At 45.5% G+C, this 20,839-nt stretch overlaps 1 protein-coding gene across 1 annotated transcript in view; it reads left to right on the forward strand.

Annotated features, from left to right (window-relative positions):
* Positions 1 to 20,839, forward strand: part of DNER (delta/notch like EGF repeat containing) — a 426,443-nt gene that overhangs the window by 338,544 nt on the left and 67,060 nt on the right. The window contains exon 9 of the mRNA XM_008259280.3: positions 17,747 to 17,869. Coding sequence (XP_008257502.2) covers positions 17,747 to 17,869 — 123 coding nt within the window. The remainder of the gene's footprint in view (positions 1 to 17,746; positions 17,870 to 20,839) is intronic.

Consider the following 20,839-nt stretch of genomic DNA (forward strand, 5'->3'; position numbering starts at 1 on the left):
GGTACCTTGTGGTATGTTTTTGGCTAAGACTCCTCTTTATGTTTTACTCCCTAACAATACATTTCCTACACGTTCTCTGATACTTAAAAGTTTATTTTTGTGTTTTCATTCCTTCATGCTAGGCATTATCTCAGGTAATTAAATTTTTATATCAGTTAATTGTAGTTACATAACAAACCACTCCAAAATTTGGTGACTAAAAGCAACCATTTATGGGTTATGATTCCGAGTTGGTAATCTGGGCAGGGCTCAGCTGGAATGTCGCTTCTCTGCTCCACATGGTATTGGGTGTGCTCATTCATGTATTCATGTATTCATGGTCACCTGGAAATGCCCTGGTCCTGGATGACACCCTCACCAGGCTGGCAGTTAGCTGTGGTAATGTGGAGATGGGGTGATGGGGCCACACTCTCTCATTATCCAGCAGACCAGTTCAGGTTTCTTCCCGTAACAGCTGGATTCCAAAATCAGCAACAGAGGTCATGTGTATGTTTTTTGTAACACACATTGTTTTTCATGAACTTTTTGAAGATTCACTGTATGTGTGGATTTAAAATTCATTTGCGGCCGGTGCTGCGGCTCAATAGGCTAATCCTCCGCCTGTGGTGCTGGCACACGGGGTTCTAGTCCCGGTCAGGGCGCCGGATTCTGTCCCGGTTGCCCCTCTTCCAGGCCAGCTCTCTGCTATAGCCTGGGAGTGCAGTGGAGGATGGCCCAAGTGCTTGGGCCCTGCGCCCACATGGGAGACCAGGAGAAGCACCTGGCTCCTGGCTTCGGATCAGTGTGATGTGCTGGCCGCAGTTCGCTGACCGAGGTGGCCATTGGAGGGTGAACCAACAGCAAAAGAAAGACCTTTCTCTCTGTCTCTCTCTCTCACTGTCCACTCTGCCTGTCAAAAAAAATAACAAAAAAAAATTTCGTTTGCACCAAGCTAAAATGTATCTCTTAAATCCGTTTTCCATGAACATTTTGAAGTGCCATTGTATATATTCATATTACATATATAATACTTTTCTGTATATGTTAGAGCAGATTTAAGGGGGGAAGAAAATTGAAAAAGGAGTGTGTAGTCTTTGATCGCTTGACAAGAGGAGATGAGGGCCCCTGAATTTGCTTACTCAAGTGGTAAGGGATGTCTAGGAAGATTGTTATTTCATGATTCTGTATAGATTGAACATTGCTTTATTGTAAATAAGTTTCATTTCTACTTTTAATTATTAATAGGCATGGCATCTAGGGATCTTAAGTCACCAAGTGAAAATGCGCTTTTGATTTTCCACTACTTTATGATCTCTTAACAGAAAATAATGCTTTGTTTTTATGCATCCTTAATTCAATGAGGCAATTAGAACAGACTTCAGAGTTTGCTCAAATAATTGAGTTGTGTTTCCAATTTATTTACATTTTGGAATTTTCTTTGTAATCCAGCTGCCTTGAGGCACAGCTCTGGTGGTGAAATTTTTCCATGAAGTTCTTTACCTAAAGTCATGACTGCAAGAGTCAGCTTCAACCCTTCTGATTTTACATCCCTGAGGGAGGGTAGACACGTGCATGAGGGGTGTGTTTATAAAGTTGTCTGTGAATGACTGTGAGAGACTCTCTTGGTGCTGGACAACTTTTAGGATTCAGCATGTTGAGTTGAGAATGGGACTGACTTATAAGAAGTTAGGGGAAAACACCTTTGCATTGTGTCTGTGGTTGTCCTCAGTGATAGGAAAGGGAAAGGAAGCTACCTGGAAAAAAAAATCACCGTCTGCATGTGGATTCTGCGCACCAAAATAGTCTGGAATAATCTCAATCACAATGTTTTAGTTTCCATCCCATGAATACTTTGGCACCTAACTATGTGCCCATGAGGTTGCTGTTGATATAAAACCCGAAAATGCACAGCCTTGTCAGATCATGCTTCCCAGCGTTAGGTTTGTAACAAGGACCACCTTATCATCTGCCGTATTCAGACAGCATTCCGTTTAGCAGAATTGACTCTAAGGATCAAGGAAACGGGATTAGCGATGGGGAGAAAGAATGGCACTCACTCACCTCTGTCTGGACTTGCTTTTCCTCATCTGGTCAGGCACGAGTGACTCCCAGTCATTCTCCTATAGTGAGGGGTGGTAACATGTTCTGCTACTTCTGTGTCCTTGTTACCATCTGCAGTGGTCGGCTTCTCATTCACCGAAAATACCTGGGAGGGGCAACAGAGACAAGAAGGATTATTGTGACTTATCGTTTGGGGGAGGTCACAGGCCGCCAATAGTCTGGCACCCGGTGGAGGCTGGCAGTGGCACATGCTTAGGAACTGTGACATGGTGCCCCAAGGAGCACAGAGGTACAGGGAGCAAACTGTTTGCCCGCTGGGTGTCTCTCCTTATGATGCCATTGTGATTCCATTCCTGGGCATCCCCTGGCAACCTAGTCCAGGCCAATCATATTCCTAAGACCCCACCTTCAGATGCCCTAATAGTTTCAAGCCTTTGACCTAATCTATCAGCCATTAATACTGACCCATTAACTGTTGACATAAGGCTGTGGGTTGAAGTGTCTGCATGCATTTAGGGAGCCAAATCCTGTCAAAAGCCATAACACTTCCCCTCATTTGGGGCTTCCCTTTCAAGTTCTGCATTTGGTGCCAGTATGGGGCTCCCTTGTATTGCTTTCTTCCCATAAATAAATCCTGAGGGGTGTAGTTTTATGTGGTCTGTTTATGTGTCTGTCACTGGTGTATGTTCTGACTGTATGCTTGATGACGGATTTAGTGACATGCTTAGGAGAAGCCATGGCTGTTAGAATACATAACTAACTCTGCCATACCCAGTTCTTGCCACAGATAGTCCTGCCATTTCCCTCTGTTTTCATGAGTCAGAAGTTGTGAGAGATACTGTGGACTTTGCTATCCTGTAGCTCAAACCTGCATGTCCACCAGAGTCATGTACAGGGCTTGGTGAAGCTCTGAGGTCTGGGCCTCTCCTCTGGAGTTTCTTCTTCAGAAGTCCCGATGGGGCCTGAGAACTAGCATTCCAGAAAGTTTCCAGGGCACTGTAGGTGCTGGTATGGGTACCATGCCATGATATTCACTAACAGACTATGAGGAATGCAGACATTGCAAAAGAACATGCATGGTGAGTAGCTCTTAGCAGATACACTTCAGACCCTAGAGTGTTTTGGATTTGGGATGTGTCAATGTCAAGGTTATGGAATATTTGCGTATAAGCAATGAAGTATCTTGGGAGAGGGGGCCCAAGTCTAAGCAAAATTTATTTATGTTTCATACACACCATATGCATATAGGCCGAAGGTGACTTTACCCAAGATTTTAAATAACTTTGTGTGATTTTAGTGCAACTCATCACACGAGATAGGTGTGGAATTTTTAGTTGTAGTGTCACGTTGGCACTCAAAAAGTTTCAAATTTTGGAGCATTTTGTATTTTGTATTCTGGGATTACGAATGTTCAACCTGTGTAACTTCATTCCTGGTAAACTGAAATCAAATTTCACCAGTCACTTGTGAACTAACTGAAAAGGAATTAAACATTTAAAGCACTTTTCTGTACTTCAGTCTTCTCACATCCCTCTTTGCATTTGTACTTTGTGTACTCACATGAAAAGAGTCTCTGGTTTCCTTTTCTCTCTAACGTGCCACAGTAGAACCTTAATCTCTGATTATGTTCCCTCCCTGTTCCATACCTGCCCAGACTGGAAGCTGGAAGTGAGGGTTGACCTGACCTTGTCTTTCTCAAATCTCACCGGTCCTTTCCCTCAACAGCTATTGACCAAACACATCAGACTGTCTGTTGACCATAAGGGGTCATTTCATTAAAATGTTTTCCTTATTGTGTATATATAAACACACACATCACAAAAGCCCATCCAGTTCAGTTGTAAGCTTTTATCTTGTCCATAATCTTCATCTTTAATCTTGGTGCTTTCATCTTGGTGATATTTGCATTTAAAAGCAATTTTTATAGATTGTGAGAGAAAGAGGTCCCTTCATAATGGATGATTTTGACTGTAGATACCACATGTTTAGAAGACTTATAGGTGAATTTTTTGTAAGCTGTAAGAAACATTTGCACGTTAAAGTTTATTATCAGAAAGAGTGGTATAGCTCCCTTAATGTGACCTGGCAGATTAATTTGCATCTTTTTAATGCTGTATATTTCCTTTGGCAAAAAACACTTCTTTATATTGCTCTCTTTTGTTAAACTCATGAGTAAGATGCTTTTATTTATTTATTTTTCCCTTTTTTTCTTTTAGCTGATATAGATCATAGGTGTAATCCACCCTCTAGTGGCCAAAAGCAACATGGAAAAAAAAGAAATGAAGCTACAAAATTACACAAAGATTGATTTTTTTTTTTCATGTGACTCCTTTGTAACCCAGTTTTGAAGGCAATTTCAGAAGAAGACTTTCAGAAATGTTTAGGTCGACATGGTTAGAAAAACTCCTGAGATAATGGACAAGCTTAAGGTCAAAGGCCTTTAGAGGTGCCAGGACTGTTCAAGCCGGTTCTCTCCTGCAGGCCCCTGACTGCTGATGCCCTTCCTAAGTAGTCACAGTTTAACCGTGCTGTCTGCGTAGTATGTTCCTGCATTTGTTGTAAATGTTTTCTGAAGGAGGGTGCTGTTTGAAAGAACATCATCCAGAATGGCAATGTTTACTCATATCATCTATTTAGGATTCTTTTTTCTTTTAAATATGAAAACATTTGAGAGGGAGAAGGGGAGAGAGAAAGAGAGTGAGCAAGAGCCAGCAGCAACCAATCCACTGGTTCATTCCTCAGATGCTTAGCCAGAACTGACCAGGCTGAAGCTGGCCGTAACCTGCTGCCTCCCAAGGTGCACATTAGCAGGAAGTTGGAAATGGACGTGGAGCTGGAACTCACACCCGAGCACTCTGATAGGAGACCTGGCTGTCCTAACCAGCGGCTTACCTGCTAGGCCAACTGCCCTCCCCTGAGTTGTTCTCTTAACAAACTTAGAGAAGTTCCAAGATGTTCAACATCCCCAAAGATTTTTTTTCAAAACCTTAAAAGGTGCAATTATCTTTTTAAATCCACCTCCTTATTAGCAAAGAATTTCATTATAATGCTGTTTCCTGCATCTTAAAAAATCTCTTCTAACGTGACTGGCCTTTTCCCTTCATAGACTGTGAACATTGCTCACGCCCCCCTACTGAAAAAGGTCTGTAGTCAGGAAGGCCTTTCCTCATGTTTCTGTTCTCTTCCCGTGTGTGCAAATGTTAGACGTGGAGCTGGCTTATTATTTCCCTCGTGATCAGCAGCACGATCTGGGGTTATGAGACTGCAAATAAAATACCCATAAAGCCTGAATGGTATTATCCTTTTGTGCTATGCAAATTACATTGTTCCACTGTGGAAAATCAGAAAATGGGAATATGCGTACTTAAATACATAATAAATAATTCCTTAATCAAGCCACTGTCCATTTCGGAAACATTTTCCCAGGCTCATTTGTGCATAGTTGGACAAGGCATATTTGTAAAAAAAAGAACACATCTGCATGGTGTTTATGTATGCAAATGCGAGTCTTCCCTAGGATCTGTTTACCTGGAAAACATAATCACCCCCTTTGACCAGTGTCTTCTCTCTTCACCACCCTGTGTGCTAAGGAGCTGAGAACAGACTTGATAGGGAAAATTCAGAGTTTGGGATCCAATATGCAGCAGTGAGTCAGAGTTTTACTGCCAGTCAGGCACCTGTCGACCTCAGCAGACGAGGCCACAGACAGGAAAAAGGGCCGGTTTTTAAAAAGCCACCGAATTTGTGCTGACTGGTGCAGGTCAGACAAGTGCAGGCCTGGGAGGTGCTGGCTGGTGAGGTGCTGAGTGAGAGCGGCTGAGTTTCTCCGCAGTGGCCGTTGCTGCCGTGGGAAGCCCGGGGGTAGGGTAGCCATTCTGTAGGGCTGTGATGTGCAGCACCTTAGCTGCGGGTGTGAGGCTGGCTCCTGTTTCAGGAGCACGTGCCCACGGTGTCTCTTTAAGTCACGCTTCCCCGCCAGGCCGTGTGCCACCTTTATTAGGTGTGTACCACGTGCCCGTTGCTAGATGCTGTTCCTGAGTTACCAGCTCACGAGTGATGTCAGCTCCTGCCTCCTGGGGGCGCTGCACGAGGCCCTGCTTTCCTAGGTCTCTTCTGCTGCTGCAGGTGTCCATGGGCGATGCTGGAAGATGGCACACCTGGCACTGAGCAGCAGCCGCAGGCCTGTGGTCTGGAGCTCTCTGCTATACACCCTATCGATCCTGGTTTACAGAAAGGGTTTAATGAACAGATAGGTGGGGAAGCTGAGCAAGCAGTTAAGATGCAGGCTCAGGTGCTCACATCCTATGCTGGAGTGCCTGCGTTCAAGTCCTGCCTCTGCTCCTGATTCCAGCTGCTAATGTGTCCCCAGGAGGCAGCAGGTGGCGGATCAGGTAGTTGGGCTCCTGCCACCCACTTGGAGACCCGGGTGAGTTCTTGGCTCCTGGCTTCAGCCTGGCCCAGCCCTAGATATGGCAGGTGTTGGGGGCAGGCAGTAAATTAGTACCTCTGAAGCAAATTTAAAAAGAAAAGAGGGTCAAATACATTTTAATAAAGGGTAACTTGGGAAGCAGAAATCCTACCACGGTCTCTCCACTCCAAGGCTCAGTTGTACCCCCCACGCCATAAGCTCCAGTATCTTGGGGAACCTCTGAGGGCAGTGCTCAAGGGCGTTGTGCGTCAGGCGGTGCTGGGGCTCTGCAGGGGCACCCATGGCGCTTCCAGCAGGGCCCTGCTCTCTGCCCAGTGTAATCCCACCACTCTGCGGGCCAGGTTTTCTTTCTCACTTGTCTTCTTGTGACTTCGTCTCCTCTCCTCTCTTCTCCTTTCTCTCTCTCTCCTCTCCCGTTCTCTTCTTTCTTTCCTGTCTTAGTGTTCCTGGGTCTTTACTTTGCTCTTCCTCTCTGTCCTGCTCCCAGCCCCCTCTCTCTGCTTTCACTCCCTTTCTGCTCTCCCTTCACCCCTGTTTTTTTTGTTTTGTTTTTTTAACTACAGCACAATCAATCCCAGCACCAGGTTCAATGCTTGTCATTGTAAGCAGAATTCATCAAATAGCCATAAAAATGAACTAAGGATTTTTATTTCTTCAAATGGTTTCTATTTTCCTGGGAGAAAGTGTCGATTCATTGTTCTGCTAAGGTCTACTGGTAGAAACCGCCTCCTTTCTGTCCCATGCGCCTCCCTGCCCCATGCACTGATGCGGGGCTGTTACACTGGAAAGCACCTGGAACAGAATGTGGGCTGGAGAAGGGCCCTCTTGCATCCCTCTGGAAGCTGGGTACCTCCTGGGGACTCACCTGCAGCTTCTCCTCACCCTTTGCGCCTGTTCATGACCAGGACTTTCTGTTTTACTTTACAAATGGCTTTTTTAAGTTTTATTTTATTTATTTGAGAGGCAGAGTTACAGAGAGAGGTAGAGACAGAGACAGAGAGAGAGAGAGAGAGAGTGAGTTCTTCCATCTGCTGGTTCACTCCCCAAATGACCATGATGGCTGGAGCTGGGACAATCTGAAGCCAGGAGCCAGGAGCTTCCTCTGGGTCTCCCATGTAGGTAGCAGGGGCCTTTGCACTTGAACCATCCTCTGCTGCTTTCCCAGGTGCATTATCAGGGAGCTGGATCAGAAATGGGGCTGCTGGGACTTGAACTGGTGTCCATATGGGATGCTGGTGCTGCAGGCCAGGGCTTTAACCTGCTGTGCCACAGCACCGGCCCCTATAAATGGCTCTTGACATCTCTCTTGCTGGCATTGTCACCACCCTCATCCCAATCCCCTCCTCTCATTTCTCCACATTGATTCTCTCAGGTCCTACTCCCACTCTCTCAAGAGGTGACTGGAGCGATATTTCTGAAATGCAAACCTAATTTTGTCCCTTCCCCCTACCAGCGGCCTCAGCTGGCCCGGCCAGCCCCTGGCAGCCTCTTGTGTCTTCTCTACACTTTGATCAGGGCCCCTAGCCCATTTATAGAACATCCCATAGGCCATGGTCACCCCACCATGGGACTTTTGTAGAGGCTGGTCTTCCTGCTTTGAATGTTCTCATTGCTCCCCTGCACACCCCCAGCTCACTGGCCCCTCCTCAGAGCCCCTCCCTCGTGCACCCCAGAGTCCTCATTACTTACACCCACTCAGTTCTGATTTCACATGGATGCAGATGACAGATTGATGTCTTCTTCCCTGTCAGTGTCCCAGAAGAGGCACTGGGCCTGTTGTCACCAGCCAGAGAATCCCCATGGCTGGCACAATTCCTGGCACACAGTAGGCATCTCACAGCTGGAAGGAATGAACTCACCGAGGAGGCAGACGAGACACAGAGAACCACCAACCATCGGCACAGGGCTGTTGCTGGCTGCAGGTCTTTGCAGCGATGGAGAGCATGGGCTCTCGGCCAAGGCAGTTGGGATGTGACTTAGAACTGGCTCCATACCAGCTGTGCTTTCAGAAGTGCAGGGAAGGAGGTGAGAATCAGTAGATGTCTTAGTAGCAAAAGTCGCAGGGAGGTTTTCCCATTGGAAATTTTAATTTGCCCTCTGTTTTTGATTTTTCCAGCTTAATGTCTACAAAACCGTGGCAAGTGGAAACACTGACTAACTTGGGTCTTTCCACATCTGTTTTCTGTGATGGCCCAGGTGCCATGAGCCATGAAAGAGTAAAAGATCAGGGAGTTGAAGAACCAGGCAACGTAGCAGCCACTTCCTTCCACTTGCCAGCTGCTCCAGGCTCACAGATACTGGCCTGCCCTATCACGTGTCTGTGTGGTGGAGGCGCAGACAGCAATGCCAGCAGGCCCGTTCAAACTCAGCATCGAATGTTAGATTAACGTGAGCAAGGACTTTTGTCTGTGTTCTCTTCTGTTCTTCCAATAGTCTACGGTTGTGATTGGGAGATGGAGGAGATCCATGCACACACACAGAATGTCCCGTGGAGTAAGGCTGGGCACAGGAGAATGAATGCGTTGCCCCACATTCCGTGGCCCCGCGGGGCTCTCTCCCCAGCAGTGATATTAGCCAGAACGGGAAACCTCATAGACAACCGGGATCACATAGTAGTGTTATTTTCCTGGTGTCCACATCTTTAACTGTGGCTGAGGGGAGTGTGTGATCTCCTGGGAACCAGCCTCGATGGCAGTCAGAGAGTTATGGTTTTCACATGAGGTCCTATGATAGAGAGGAGGGGAAACACCGTTGAGCTATGGCCACGCACCCGTACAGGACCTGTTCTCCATGCTCCCCACATCACCCATGTGCTTCAGCCTGATCACAGGGTAAAAACAAACCAACTCCCCAAACACTTCAGATCTGCTTTGAACTCAGTCTGCACCGGGGCTGTGTGCAGTGGCCTCGCCCGGGGCAGGGTGGGGTGGGGGAGGGGGTTCCTGAATGCATCCTCATCCTCTCTGGATGTTGGAGGTCTTCCCGGGCGCTGTTCTCTGAGGCAGCAGGGAACACAAACAGCCCCCTTCCTCCCCTAGAAGTGACACAAACAGAGGAGTTGCCAGAATCCGCTGTATAAGTGTGAAAGCCATCTGGCTACCACCAGAGTCTTACAACTTGGGATTTGTCAGAGTGTGACAAGGCGGTGGGCGAGGGGAGGAATGAGCTGGGGAGTAAACAGCGGGCGGGGCCAGAGCTGGCCCTATCCAGCTGCTTCAACGACGCTGTCCTCAGACGGGGTGAGAGAGATGACAGGGAGCAGGCATGGAAGGCCTCGCCGTGCAGTGGTGCGGCGGGGAGGATGGGAATGAAGTATGTCTGAGGCCTGGGGGCAGCAGGTGTCGCCGAGCCCTGGAGTACAATCCTGGCTCCCCTGTGTCTTTGCGGAGCAGCTGGTCCTGGAGGACAGTGCTTGCCCTGAGGAGCAGGAGTGGTGTGACCCAGAACAGCTCCCCCAGTGGCTTGATAAAGCAGGTCCTGCTGTGAGGACACAGAGCAGTCCTGACCCAGTTTCTGAACATCCAACAGGGTTCTAGGTTGTCTGAAGATCACCGGCCAGGGACTCACTCCTCCCTGCCCCCTTCTTCCCATTCGTTTGGTGTGATCATCCGCCACTACACCCTCCCTGGGGGTATGCCTGCTGCCTTCTGTGGGACAGCTCTGCTAGGGAGAGTCGCCACGGGCTGCTGCTACATCTAACCCACAATGACAAGCCCGGAAATCCCTTTTCTCTGGTGAATCCACTGTTGTGCTTCGCAACAACCTGAAACCTGTGTGTCCTCCGGTCTCCTCAAGGCACTCTCTTCTTGTCAATGGCTCCAGGACAGTCATTCTCAGGAGAGATCTCGGTCCTCCAGGGGCCATGTGACAATGTGTGGAGGTTTTGATCGTCATAGCTGGGGCGGGGTACTGCTCCTGGAATCGCAGAGTAGAGGTTGGGGATGCTGCTCGGCCCCTCACAAGGCCCAGGACAGCTCCCCACGATGAAGCATGATCTGACCCACATATCAACAGTGTTCTCGTGCAGAACCCCCCTTCCAGGGGTCATGGACTGAGTTTCAACCCCTTCAAGTCTGTCTGTCTAGTCTCTTACCCCCAGCTTGACTATTTTTGAATCCAGGGCCTTTGAAGAGGTCACTAAGCTTCAGTGAGGTTGTAGGGGTGGGGGCTCTAACGCAATAGCACCAGTGTCCTGTAAGCACAGGAGTTGCGCCAAAGGTGTTGACATACTAAATGAGGCCATGAGGGGGCGCCGACAAAAGGCAGCCATCTGTAAGCACAGGAGAGAGGCCACAAGCTCGGCAACGCATTGATCTTGGACTTCCAGCCTCCAGGATGCCAAGAAAATAAACTGCTGCGGTTGGATCCACCCAGCCTCTGGTATTCCGTTACTGCAGCCTCAGTGGAGTAATGCACTGAGCAACGTGCTTTAGGGACAAGGAAGAGGAACGCCCAGGGCTTGGCCAGCTCCTTTACCTCTCTTACTCTTAGTTCCTCGTCTGTGAGGAACCAACTTGCTCCTTCATCGTGAGGATTGAACTCATGAACACTCGTGAAGGGCCACGACCCCGCGACTGGACTGTAAGCTCCTTGCAGGTGGAGAACCCCTGCCATTGTACTTTTCATCCAGGGCACCTGGGGACTCCCAGGGTGCACAGGCACATCTTAAGTGTGTGTTATCAGTGACATTTTGGGTGCTGACTTACTGTCCATATCAGATACTGCAGGCATGCCTGTGAATTCTACACTGTCTGCCTCTATCTTAAGGCTTACCCTCTAGTGGCTGTCTCCACATTAATATGATTTCAGACAGTGCAGTCATGGAAATTGAGTGTTGTGTTGAGTGACTGTTGGGGGGAGCTACTTTATGTAGCATGGTCAGAAAAACCATCTAAAGAAGCCATGTTCGTTTTCTTACTTGCACAGGCTCTCTTTATTGATGACTTAAATTCTGCTGTAGCTCTTAAGAAGTGATTTTCCAAAATGAACAACTCTTGCTACAGTCTTTTCTTGATTTTCCTAGAAGTACGTTCCAGGAAATTCATGTATCTGAAGACTGCTGTACAGGTGAAGCAGCTGGACTCTAGCCTTGGAGAGTTATAAGTAAGATTTATACCCTCATGCATGCCCAGTGGGATGGGCCATGTATGAGGAAGAGTACTAGACCTTGCTTTGCCATGGTTGATATCTGACATCCCAGCAGAGCCCTGTATTTATTGTATTGCCAAGGTACCCTCTGAGGTGTGGTCCAGCCCCCATTAAGAGCCATGGTTTTCAGGGTCTTTAGGAATCTAATGATTCTCCTGCTTCCCAGCTTCCAGCACTGCTCTCCAGCTGTCCTTGGCTTCCTTCTTCTCTGGTCTCCACTGCACTGCACGTCTTGGCCTCTGCTCTCCATCCCCCGGCGCCATCCACCTCCCAATCTGGCTGCCTGTTCTCCACCTGCCCATCGCTGTACATCTGACCTTAATCCTTTCTCATTTTTCCTTCCCATTGTCGTCTTTGTTAAAAAATGCAGCCCCACTTCCAGACACCAGATTCCCAAGAAGTTCTTTCTGTGCCACTCACATCCATATTTCCTGCTGGCACCTTGACCTCACCACCTGAACCCCAAGTTTAACGCTTTCAAAGTTAAATTGGTCTCTTTCCACTCACTTAACCCAAACTTGGCAGCCATTTCCACCACGCTCTCACCTCCGTCATCTGGGTGGTTAGTGTTCTCTCAATTCTAAGGGAGTTATTGGAACTGAATATTCAGTTGCAAATTTTGCAAAGGTTGGAGCAGTGGAGCTGAAGATCATTGTGCTGTGAGGGGCCACTCTAATCCCAAACTTATGATCTCATTTTATTTTTGAAAAAAAGTCTTTGGACTAGCTATTTTTTATGCCCTGGGCATATTTCCCTAAGCTAATTTGTTTGCCCAAGTTAATTATCAGCAGGCGGTGGCAGCCTCATTTTTCATAGAACCTGTTTCTTTTGGAAGGAATGCCTTTTTATTCATACAGTCCGATTTAGGATCCTTGGCACGGAGTGTAAAGGGTGCCTTGACATTTCCATAAAGACATTTAAATGTTAGCGTCTCTGAAGAAACAGTTTTAGAATAGGAAACCTTTTATTTTTTTTTCCCCCAAGGAAGAAAAACATCACTGGCTTAATTATCTCTATGAAATAGCTTCCTCATTTGCTTTTCAGGTTGCTGGTGGAAAAATTTAATGATACCATTTTCAAAAAATGCAAACAATTACTGATGATTTTGTGAAGTGTGCTTTTGATTTTTGTCTCTGTAAATGACACCTCCGTTCAGAGGTCAGAGTTGTGTTATAGGGTTATCTGGGTACCCTTCCCGGCTGATTGTGAGATCTGCTGGGAGGGCAGGCACAGGAAAAAATATGCCACTGTGGTTGTGCTCCGTGCTGACCGTAAAAGGTCCTTCTCATTAAGGAAAGGAGCCAAATGACACTTAGTTCTTTAAGTGTAAATAAAAGCTGACTGCAGTAAAAAACAAAACAAAACATAAAACTTGCTTTCTGAGCATACTTTGAAGTATACATTACACTACCGTTAGCCATGGGCACACCGTTGTGCAGTGCACTTTAGAACTCGTTCATCTTGCATAACTGAAACTTTACTCATTAAAAACCAGCTCTCCATCTCCCCTCCCCATAGTCCCTGGCAACCACCATCCTACTTTCTGTATTGTTGGGTTGGTTTCCCTCGGTTGGTTTCCTTACAAAGTATACCCTGTAGTATTTGTTCTGTGACTGGCTTATTTCATCTGCCATCAAAACCTGATGGTTCATCCATGTTGTAGTATATGAAAACGCTTCCTTCTTCTTTTTTAAGATATTTGTTTCTTGATGAGAGAGAGAGAGAGAGAGAGAGAGGTCTTCCACCTGATGGTTCACCGTTCAAATGCCTACGATGGTTGAGTTGGGCCAAGCTGAAGCCAGGAGTCACAGTCAACTTAGGTTGACATAAGGGCCAGGACCTAGGTACATGAGCTATTTCCTGATGCCTCCCAGGGTTTGAATTGGCAGGAGCTGGACTGGGAAGTGGGGTTGGAACTTGAACCTGGGTTCTCCAATATGGGATGCAGTCATTCCAAGCGGTGTCTAACCTCTGCACCAAACACCCATCCTGGATTTCCTTCTTTTTAAAAGTTGAATAATATTCCATTATGTATATCTACAGCATTTTCTCATATTAATTTGTCTGTCAGTAGACACTTAGGTTATTTCCACCTCTTGGCTATTGTGACTAATGCCAACAATGAAGGCGGAAGTGCCAATATTTCCTTGAGATCCTGTTTCAGTTAATTTGGGAAAATATTCAGAAGTGGGATTGCTGGATCACATGGTAGCTCTGTTTTTAATTTTTTAAGGAGCTTCCATAGTGTTTTCAGTAGCAGCTGTACCATTTTGCTTTTCCAACGATATTACATATGGGTTCTAATTTTTTTTTTGGTTTGTTTATTGGAAAGACAGTTACAGAGAAGAGAGAGAGAGAGAGAGAGAGAGAGAGAGAGAGAGAGAGAGAAGAGAGGAGAGAGGCCTTCCATCTGCGGGTTCATTCCCCGAGTGGCTGCAATGGCCGGAGCTGGGCCAATCTGAAGTGAGAAGCCAGGAGCTTCTTCTGGGTCTTCCACATGGGTACAGGGACCCAAGGACCTGAGCTGTCTTCTTCTGCCCTGTCATGCACAATAGCAGGGAGCTGAATCAGAAGTGGAGCAGCCAGGACTTGAACTGGTGCCCATATAGGATGCCAGCACTGCAGGGGGCAATTTTACCAATTACACCACAGCACTGGCCCCATGGGTTCCAATTTATTCACATTATTGCTTATATTTGTTATTTGCTGAAATTTTTAATAATAATAATTCTATAGGTATGAAGTGATATTGCATTGTGGTTTTTGTTTGTATTTTTCTGATGATTAGTGATACTTATCTTTTCATATACCTGTTGGCCAATTGTATTATCTCATACCACACCCCAAAATCAACTCACCATAAATTAAAGACTTAATTATAATACTGGAAACCATAAAACTCTTAGAGGAAAACATGGGGAAAAAGTTTCATAACATTAGTGTTAGCAACAATTGTTTGGATATGACACTCGAGGCAAAAATGGACAAGTGCCACCTCACTGGACTAGAATGCTTTCACCCAGCAAATGAAATAATCAAGAGAGTGAAAAGGCAACCAATGGAATGGATAAGGGAATAATCCACAACTGGTGAAAAGAAAAACCCACTGATCCCAGAATAGGAGTCAGAGAGCTTGTTCTGCAAAGGGCAGGTGGTAACTATCGAGGCTTTGCAGATCACATGATCTCTGCTGTGTTGTGAATGGGCTGTTGCCGTGAAGGTACCATATACAACATGTGAGTGGAGCCTATGTACCAATAAATCTGGTTCATAAAAACAGGCTGTGTTGAGTCATCATTTTTCTGATCCCTGGTCCAGAGCAGTTTCTCAACCTGGTATAGTGACGTGGAGACTCTTGTTGAAGGAGGGCACTGTCATGTGTCTTTAAGTAGCATTCTTGGCTCTGTCCCCTTGAGGCTGGTAGTCACCCCTTCCCCTCAGCCCTATTTGTGACTACCCAAGATATCTCCAAATATTGCCAAATGTCCTCTCAGGGACAACATGGATAGTAGTTGAGAACATCTTGTCTAGATCATTGATGTAACCCGATGAAGAGTAAGAGAATATTTCCCTAAAATTACACAAAGTAGGGTAGGAAAGAAGAATTGAAAGTGATGGTGTATTTATCGTAGATAGGACAAGGTCTTTTCAAAGGGGTCGTTATTGCTGCCTAAATTTGGAAAGCAGTTCAAAAATAAATGGCAACATACTTGAAAAGTGCCCTGTTAATAATGCAAATATGAGCTCAACCTACTTTTGTGATAGGCACAAGAAATAAAGCAGTTCGCATGCTCTAACGGGACTTTCTGAGTTTGAGGTTGGCTTGAATTGGAGAGCTGGAAAAAAACCTAGTAGTTCTAACTCCCACTTGAGCAAGGGTTTATTTTTTCTGCTTATCTGAATTCAGAGTGAACACAGTCAGGGTGACTTTTGAAAGCACTCACATGGTTCTCATTGTTTGGACAGGGCCAGACAAAAATGGCCTGGTTTCATTGCAAATTGGCAGTAACACATGTTTTCCAAAGTTGAAAACAGCATAACACTCATGAGTGAGTCGCAAAGAATGTCATCTTTTTGCCCTTTAAAATAAACACCTGTCTTGCAAATGGGAAAAGAAAAGGCATCTGTATCAAGAAATTAGTTCCTTTTCTTCATTCCTATTTTTATATTTTTAATCATTGAAAAATTGGAGTGCAATTGAAAATACTATAATTTATGTAATCACGTTTTCTAACAAATGTCAACAAGAACAACCCATACATTTCATCAAGAGTTTCACTTAAGCTTGTTGAACTAATTTTCTTTCCTAGTTTTTCAGGCACTGAACGAAAATGACTGCGTGTTCCCACTTATATGGGCAAACTGAAAAGTTGACTTCATAGAAGTGGAGAGTAGAATAGTGATTGCCAAAGACTGAAAAGGGGAGGAGGGAGTGAGGGAGGATGGTTGCTGGGTACAAGGTGCAGTGGGATGGGAAGAGGAATTCCTAATATTCTACAGAAGTCAGGTAACTGATTGAAAACAGTCAATTGTGTGTCTCAAAATAGCTAGGAGAGAGGATTTTGGATGTTCTCATCACAAAGAAATGGCATATCTGAGGTAATGAATATTCTAATTAATCTGATCATTACACAGTGTATACATGCATTGAAATATCATACTATAGCCTGTAAAACGTACAACTGTGTCAGTTATGAATAAACATACATATATTAAATTCTCAAAGAAAAAGAAAACAAGGTACTTTTAAAAGTCCATGGAAAATGTTTTTAAAATTTTAGTTTATTTTGGTACAATTTTGCAGTCGGTACAAGGGGAACCTTCAAAAAGTTCACTGAGAATGTGTGTTATGAAAGAACTACATGGATTTCAAAAATGTCTCTGCAGCAAAATAAACATCTTTTAATTCAATTTTCCATGAATTTTTTATTATTTTGTTTCATATGAAAATTTATTAATACATTAGATTCTCAGGGTTACAGCAAATGCATGACAATTGCTCATCAGTACAACTACAACACAGTTCTCATCAACTCTCATGTTAATATATTAATAAAAGAGACCAGATTCAATGCATTTCATGCGTACAATTCCAATAATAAATGATACTTCTTACCCCCTTCCTTCCCTTCCTTTCCTCTCCTCTTTCTTTCTTTTCTTTTGGAGATAACATATTTTTTAATTTACATTCTAGTCAAAGACTTAATAATCCACTAATGGAGAGAGTTCAACAAATAAACAGCAAAATGACTCTAGGTCAGCGGTATTTTTTTGAAGTGCCTTCATACATTGATGCTGCTTTCCTCTTTGAATAAAATTCTCTAGTTAAATACATGTGTCTCACTGATGTGGAGGAGGAGTGCAGCTTCCCTCCTTGTAAGGCAGTGTTACTCCCGTGATGTGAACTCTGCTGTGCTGCTGCTATGAACTTGGCTGATGGACGCACTCAGTGACCAAGTGATCGGTGCGGAGCCAACACCAGGCCATTGTACATACCATTTTGAAACCATTCAGTGGCTGAGTGGGATCATTTCTTTGATGCTTGGGATTGTGAAAAACTGTGATAATAACAGGTTCCTTCTTCCTGGTCTTCCCCGAAATCCATGCTGTGATTTTTTTAAATGATTTATTTTATTTGTTTCAAAAGGAGAGTTGGAGAGAGGGAGGGAGGGAGGTGGCGAGAGACAGAGACAGAGACAGAGAGAAAAGCATCTTCCATCTGCTGGTTTACTCCCCAGATGACTGCAATGGCCAGTGTCGAACCAGGCCGAAGCCAGGAGCCTAAAACTCCAACCAAGTCTCCTAGATAGAGGGGCAGGAACTCAAGCACTTGAGCTATCTTTTCTGCTGCTTTCCCAGGCACATTAGGAAGCTGGATCCAAAGTGGAGCAACCAGGACTTGAACTGGCACCCATATGGGATGCTGGCGTTGGCAGATGGTGAATTAACCCACTGCACCACGATGCTGGCTTCTGCATCGTGCAGTTTTATCCCGAGAGCCCGGGCCCCTTAAATCCTGTCTGTCTGCACTGCCCTTTCAAATGAGTATCCAAGCACCTTTCTTGCAGGCTGCTTCTGTGGGTTTTACCTAGGATGCCTTTGACAATGGGCTCTCTCTCTGTGCCCCAGGTTACCATGGCCTCTACTGTGAAGAAGAATACAACGAGTGCCTGTCTGCTCCTTGCCTGAACGCCGCCACCTGCAGAGACCTGGTTAATGGCTATGAATGTGTGTGCCTGGCAGAATACAAAGGTAAGTGGCCGCTTAGCCTTCCTGTGCCAGAATGGCTCTAAATGATGTCATGACTTCTCTACCTAAATGCATGAACCTCTAAGTGGACCGTGGGTTTATTCAGAGTCTGAATCAAATGCTGCTTCTGGGATGACTGAGGGGTGCAAGGAGACTGATTGGCAGGTCTCATGTTTCCCCTGATGAAACAATCTCTGTCTTGCCCTTTTCTTAATGCCTCCTGGCTTTTTTGTTTGTATTGAATGTGTAAAAAGCTGAATGCAAAAGGGGATATCGAGGCGGACATAGGGCAGACATAGGTCAGAGCCCATGACTGTGAAAATGTGGGAGAGGAGAGCGCACTGCTCCATAGGGCTGGCAAGGCAAAGATGGGAGGCTGTGCTCTGTAGTGGAGGGAGAGGTGAAATCCTACAAAATTTTTGGCCACTAAGCAGATTCTCGTTAAATGAGTCAGTTGAGAGGGAAATGCTAGTTCCTCTGAGTGCACCCCTGTCAGTGGACATTGATGGAGTGTTTATAATGCAGACACTGTCCCCAAGCACCCGCCTGGGTGAATTCGTTTACTCCTCCCAACAGCGCCACCTGGTGGATGGTGGTGTTACCCCGTGAGTCCAGCCGTCTTGGCTCCTAGAGACTCCCCCCTGTTTCTCCACTGGCCGCTGGCCATGATTTGTGCATGGTGCCTTCCTTGAAGCCCAGACACTCTCAGATGGCTTCAGGCCAGGAACGCCTGTTTTTCAGCTGCTGTGGACATTTCTCTGAGCTCAAACTTCAGGGCTGGGTTTAGATTTTTGGAATGCTTTTGTGGACTGCATGTTTAGCTGTTTCACTTAACCTCTCCCTTCCATCCCTACTTACTGGATACCGTCCACCTGCCTGCTGACCTTGGGCTGCGACCATCCTTGCTTCTCTTTGGATGGACTCACTTCCACTTAGTGATCTTTTGGCCAACCTTGAGAGCTTATAGGCCGCACCGAAGAACTTGGTCAAGCCCCTGCATGAAGAGGCTGAAGCTGAGCCAACTCTTGATGTTTGGCTGATCTGATGTTTCTTTCTATTTTCTTTTGGGTTATCATTTTACTGTTTAATTTTTTTGAACATTTTTATGGGAGATAGTGCAGTTTTTCCAATAGAAATATATACCATAAGCCAATCACACCAGGCAGCCGACCTCCCATTTTCTCATCTGTTCTCTGTGTTTGGAGCCTACCAGCTCTTCTCTTCTGTGAGCTGCAGTTCTGCATTGTGCTGTGCAATGCTAAAACTGGGCTCTCGTCTCTGTGTTAGGGTTCCTGTTATCCCACCTCCTGTCCCCGGCCCTTCCCTCCTTCTTTTGGAATGTGATGCTCATTTAGAAGCCAACCCCACTGACTTAGAAGTCTATCATCATGTGGAGGAGTGGGGAGGTAGCTCAGTTTTGGAAAGAAGAATACAGGAGCAGTGAGACGGGGACCCGGGAGCTCATCCTGGTCATGATCAGCCTCCGGTCGAGCCTGCAACAATCTCTGAAAAAGTCTGGTCTTCACTTTCTCTGTGTAAAATAAGGATAATAATGCTTGTGAGGATCTTGCAGTTCTTCAGTAAGAAAATTAGTGGCAATAAATGTGCTTTAAAAATTTTAAGATGCCAACATTCTTTGGTCTGTTGTAGAATTTTTTTAAAAAAAGATTAATTTGAAAGTCGGAATTACACACAGAAAGAGACAGATAGAGCTCTTGTATCCACTGATTCACTTTCCAGACGGCCACAATGGCCAGGGCTGGGCCAGGCTGAAGCCAGGAGTCTCTTTCCGGTCTTCCACATGGGTGGCAGGGATCTAAGCACTTGGGCCATATTCCATTGTTTTTCCAGGGCCATTAGCAGGGAGCTGGATCAGAAGTGGAGCAGCTGGGACACAAACCAGTGCCCATATGGGATGTAGGTGTTGCAGCCAGCAGCCTTACCTGCTATGCCACAACACCAACCCCTTGTGGTAGAATTTTATAAAGCATATTTCATCTTTGTAAGTGACAAAATTATTAACTGGATGTGTCCTGAATATACTCCATCCATTTTTGTCTATGAGTCTCTGCTCATACAATCATTAAAAAGAAATAAAAAAGAACACAACTGCAACTGATGACTCACTAATGTCTCTGTAAATTCATAGATTGTGATACTAGCCTTTTTTCATTTTTCTTACATTTTTCTAGAGCATTCCAACATTTTGCTACTTTTCCTGAGCCCCATATTAAGCCCGTCAGTCCTAGAATATAACTGACTTCACCCCCATCTTCATGGAATACAGCAGAACTAATCATGCGTAAACACCTTCAGATTTATCTAGCATTGCACTCTCTATAGCAATGGTTCTCAAACATGTTTGTGTGTGAGAATCTACTGGTGAGACTGTTAAGTATAGATTTTTGAGCCCTACCCAGTCTTATAGTTTCTAATTCACTAGCTCTAGGGCAAGGCCTGGGAATTTGAATCCCTTGTGAGCTCTTGGGATATGCTGTGGCCCCTGGGCCGCCCTTTGAGAGCACTGTTGCTCTGCACACTTATCTGCAATCACATGAGCTTTGCCCTCTTCCCTAGTAACTGATCACCTGCTTTTCTTGCTCAGAGCTAATCCTTTCCCATATACTCCAAATTCCACCCATTCCATCTTTCTAAGAACTTAATTCTAGCAATTATCTCTCTGCACATCTCCTATGTGTTAATCTCTCCTGGCTTCTCTCCTTCACCCTATAAATATGTTCACACATCTCCTGCTGTAAGAAAGTGAAATCCTAGGAGGATGCAGCTAAGTTCACATTCAGCATTCCTGAATCCTGCGACTCTCCGCCAGGAGTGACCCAAGAAGGTAGATGTCCCCAGAGAGGGTCTTGAATGCTCTGCGGAGTTGGCTTCTCAAGAAAAGGGTGTGGTGCTGGGAGCCTTTGTTTAAAACAGAAGCAGGGACTGGAGTTTCCAGAACTAAGGATTCTATGA

The sequence above is a fragment of the Oryctolagus cuniculus genome, chromosome 3 (assembly GCF_964237555.1).
Source record: "Oryctolagus cuniculus chromosome 3, mOryCun1.1, whole genome shotgun sequence".
In the NCBI taxonomy this organism is placed as follows: Eukaryota; Metazoa; Chordata; class Mammalia; order Lagomorpha; family Leporidae; genus Oryctolagus; species Oryctolagus cuniculus.